This window comes from Miniopterus natalensis, chromosome 2 (assembly GCF_054644295.1).
Source record: "Miniopterus natalensis isolate mMinNat1 chromosome 2, mMinNat1.hap1, whole genome shotgun sequence".
Classification (NCBI taxonomy): domain Eukaryota; kingdom Metazoa; phylum Chordata; class Mammalia; order Chiroptera; family Miniopteridae; genus Miniopterus; species Miniopterus natalensis.
The window spans coordinates 144,569,684-144,573,772 of NC_142082.1; the positions used below are offsets into that span (position 1 = coordinate 144,569,684).

At 47.3% G+C, this 4,089-nt stretch overlaps 1 protein-coding gene across 1 annotated transcript; it reads left to right on the forward strand.

The window, feature by feature from the left end:
* Window positions 1–858: 858 nt before the first annotated feature.
* On the forward strand, window positions 859–3,875 carry AMIGO2 (adhesion molecule with Ig like domain 2). The gene is made up of 2 exons (XM_016201057.2): window positions 859–970; window positions 1,347–3,875. Exon 2 carries the CDS (start codon window positions 1,409–1,411, stop codon window positions 2,972–2,974), a length of 1,566 nt encoding a protein of 521 aa, XP_016056543.2. The 5' UTR covers window positions 859–970; window positions 1,347–1,408; the 3' UTR covers window positions 2,975–3,875.
* The last annotated feature ends 214 nt before the right edge of the window (window positions 3,876–4,089 follow it).

Genomic DNA, 4,089 nt, shown 5'->3' on the forward strand with positions numbered 1-4,089 from the left:
CTTCAGTGTTTATTTTGTAAACCTTTAAAACCAATAGCACTTAGCGCCGTGGAAGCCCGCTTGGCCCTCACACAAAGAAAGACGCCAGAGGTCAGGGAGCACAAGGGACTTGAGCGGCCCCGACTAAGTGGGGTTTTCAAGGGTGCTCTCGGACTGGGCATGTCCCCCTAATCTCCCAGCACCCGCCCACCCCCCGGTTCTGCCCTGGACAAACGGACGCACTTGGCCGGAGTGGGTGAAAGCTTCCTCTCCCGGGGGACTCCAGCCCCGCCCGCGCGCCCCCGCGCCCCCGCTCCCGCGCGCCCCCGCTCCCCAGCGTCCGGGGAAGAGCCGGAGGAGGAAGGCGGGCGGCAGCGGGACCGCGGGGTGGGCGGCCGCAGCTCCGATTGGCTGCGCTGTCGTCCCTTCCCGCGCCGCGTGCCCCCTCCACGCGCCCAGCCCGCTCTCGCCCCCAGCCTGGGAGCTGGTTCCCGCAGGAGGGAGGGCGCACAGGGGCGGGACCCGTCTTCCCGCTCCGCACCCGACCCCGGAGCGCGCGGGGATAAAACCGGGCGGCGGCGCGCGGGAGCCCGGGTCCGGCAGCCTCCGGAGCGCGGAGAGGCGGGAGCCCGGGTCCCGCAGCCTCTGGCTGCGCGCGCCTCCGCCCCTCGGACCGGGCTCCGGGAGCTGGGCTCCCGGCGGGCGGGCACTGGGCGGCCGGAGCGCCGAGACCGTACTTTCAGCGGAGCAATGAAGAGAGCCCAGGAGAACTCACCGGAGCTGGCGGAGACGCTTCCTGCGCCCGGGGTCGCTGCCGCCGCCGCGGCTCCTTAAAACTCCCAAAGTTGTGCGCCAGCGAGAGGCTGCCGCCCGCCGGGAGCTAGAGGGAAAGGAATTCGGAAGATGCGACAGTGACAGACAGACGCACAGACCTTCGGAAGACACCACCGTAGGCAGCCTATCCCCAGAGTCCGTGAAGCTTCTCAGCTCTGTGAGTTGTGTTCTGGATGGGTGGCTCGCTAAGTATTTCCGTTTAATTGTTTATAGAATGCGTTTGTGTATTTTTGCGTGTGTTGGAGGGAGTTAAAAAAAACAAAGCAGGATGCACCTTAAAGCAATATTGAATTTCTGATGTTGAGACGGTTGTATTGATAGATTGTGACTGGAACTGTCCGTAAGCAAGAGTAACCCAGGAAAAATTGCATTTAGCAGTCAAAAGGCTGCGTAGGCTCCCCAGTGTGAAATAAACCTCCATTTCCAAAGTTACTGGAAAGAAAGCATTGTGTGACTGTTATGGGTTAATTGGTGGTAGTTAACTTTGCTTTTTTTTTTTTTTTTTTTACCCATCTTTATATATTGTTTATTAGATTCCCTGGTGGGAGGCCGAGCTGGTGGTGAAGAGCCTAGAAGAGACTGACAGGCGATCATAATGTCTTTGCGTTTACACACACTGCCCACCCTGCCTGGAGTTGTCAGACCTGGCTGCAGGGAGCTACTGTGTTTGTTGGTGATCACTGTGACTGTGAGCCCTGGCACCTCTGGGGTATGCCCCACTGCTTGCATCTGTGCCACTGACATCGTGAGCTGCACCAACAAAAACCTGTCTAAGGTGCCTGGGAACCTTTATAGACTGATTAAGAGACTGGATCTGAGTTATAACAGAATTGGCCTTCTGGATTCTGAGTGGATTCCAGTATCATTTGGAAAGCTGAACACCCTAATTATTCGTCATAACAACATCACCAGCATTTCCATGGGCAGTTTTTCCACAACTCCAAATTTGAAGTGTCTTGACTTATCCTCCAATAAGCTGAAGACTGTGAAAAGTGCAGTGTTCCAAGAGTTGAAGGTTCTGGAAGTGCTCCTGCTTTACAACAATCACATTTCCTATCTCGATCCTTCAGCGTTTGGAGGACTCTTCCAGTTGCAGAAACTCTACTTAAGTGGAAACTTTCTCACACAGTTTCCCATGGATTTGTATGTTGGAAGGTTCAAGCTGGCAGAACTGATGTTTCTAGATGTTTCTTATAACCGGATCCCCTTCCTGCCAACACACCATATAAATTTAGTGCCCGGAAAGCAGCTGAGAGGCATCCATCTTCATGGAAACCCGTTCGTCTGTGACTGTTCCCTTTATTCCTTGCTGATCTTTTGGTACCGTAGGCACTTTAGCTCAGTGATGGATTTTAAGAATGATTATACCTGTCTCCTGTGGTCTGACTCTAAGCACTCCCAGCAGGTACTTCTGCTCCAGGATAGCTTTATGAATTGCTCTGACAGTATCATCAATGGCTCCTTCCGTGCACTTGGCTTTATTCATGAGGCTCAAGTTGGGGAAAGGCTGATTATTCACTGTGACAGCAAGACTGGTAGTTCAAATACTGATTTCCTTTGGGTGGGTCCAGATAACAGACTGCTAGAACCAGACGAAAAGGAGGGAAACTTTCGTGTGTTTCACAATGGAACGCTGGTGATAGAAAGTCCTCGTTTTGAGGATGCTGGAGTGTATTCTTGTATTGCAATGAACAGGCAACGCCTGTTAAATGAAACTGTGGATGTCACAATAAACGTGAGCAATTTCACTGTAAACAGATCCCATGCCCATGAGGCATTTAACACAGCTTTTACCACTCTTGCAGCCTGTGTGGCCAGTATCGTTTTGGTACTTTTGTACCTCTATCTGACGCCGTGTCCCTGCAGGTGTAGAGCCAAAAGACAAAAGACTACCCAAAACCAAAGCAGTGCCCATTCATCTATTCTCAGTCCTGGCCTGGCTAGTGACGTCCCAGCTGATGAACGGAAGGCAGGTGCCGGTAAAAGAGTGGTGTTCTTGGAACCCTTGAAAGATACTGCAGCAGGGCAGAATGGGAAAATCAGGTTCTTTCCCAGTGAACCGGTTATAGCTGAGGGCATCTTAAAGTCCACGAGGGTGAAATCCGACTCAGATTCAGTCAATTCAGTGTTTTCAGACACACCCTTTGTGGCATCCACTTAATTTTGTGCCTGTATTTGTACGATGTAGTCACTTAATCTGTCCATCTTTAACTTTGTGTATGGTCTGCAGAATAAACGGCAGGACTAAAAATGATTTTTGGGTTTTGAAATACAACCAAATGGTCTTTTACATGGTTGACAGGAAACATGGTAAAGCACTTTGGTTCCTTGATGTGCCAGAGAAAGATGGGGTTGTTTTCCAGTGTTTAGGTTCTAGATAACAATATCTTAGTCTTACCACTACTGATCATTTCAAAGCTGACCTGGAGGTGATTTGACTGACATTGTCCTTTTATTCAGAATTCTTGAAAGAAAAAATAAACTGTATTATTGTTCTTTAAAAAGAGACTTGACTAACTTAGGACCAAAGTTAAGTTATTTTAAAGAGAAGTGCTAGCTTCCCATTTCATTTAGAAGAACCAAATAAGCATTATGTATACAGCACAAAAAAGTTAGATTTGGGAATAATTTAGCCAAATTCATCATTTCAGACCAGAGTAAACAGACTTCACTGATCAAATTTACCGGGTACTGCTACATCCCATACGATGTTAGATAAATAGTGCAATAAAGGTACATTTGTTTGTCTTCTTTCCATTCTGTAAATTTCCTATCCTTGTACAAAAGATCTTATTGAAAGTTTAGTCATCATTATTTGTTGCCATAAATATGTAGGTGTCAATACCAAGATGTCTGAGTAACTTCTTACACCTTTGTTTTAGTAGACTAATATTTGTTTATATGCTTGTGTGTATGTAAACCTTAAATTATATTAACTATTACATCGATCTTACTGTATTGTGCTTTGGACATTTGAATTAATGTAAGTATATGTATTGTGTAACTTAATGTTCTGTTTTATTTCACTATTTAAAAACATAAATCTAAGATGTTTTATGTGATCAGATTGTTCTACTTTGTTTAAAGCACCTGCTTTATAGCAAATATCTCTCCAGAGTTCTTGGAGTTACAGTATTGAGTTTATTTTTTTTAAAGGGGAAAAAAGGCTCAATTTATACCTTCTATATCGCATTTTACTCTGATACTATTATGCATTTCTACCAGGTTTGGAAGACGTGAGCTCTGATTTTGTAACATGTGAGAGCCCAGGAGACT

Excerpts from the sequence above, each read along its gene's own strand:
- AMIGO2 (XM_016201057.2), top strand. The coding sequence starts at position 1,409 with ATGTCTTTGCGTTTACACACACTGCCCACCCTGCCTGGAGTTGTCAGA.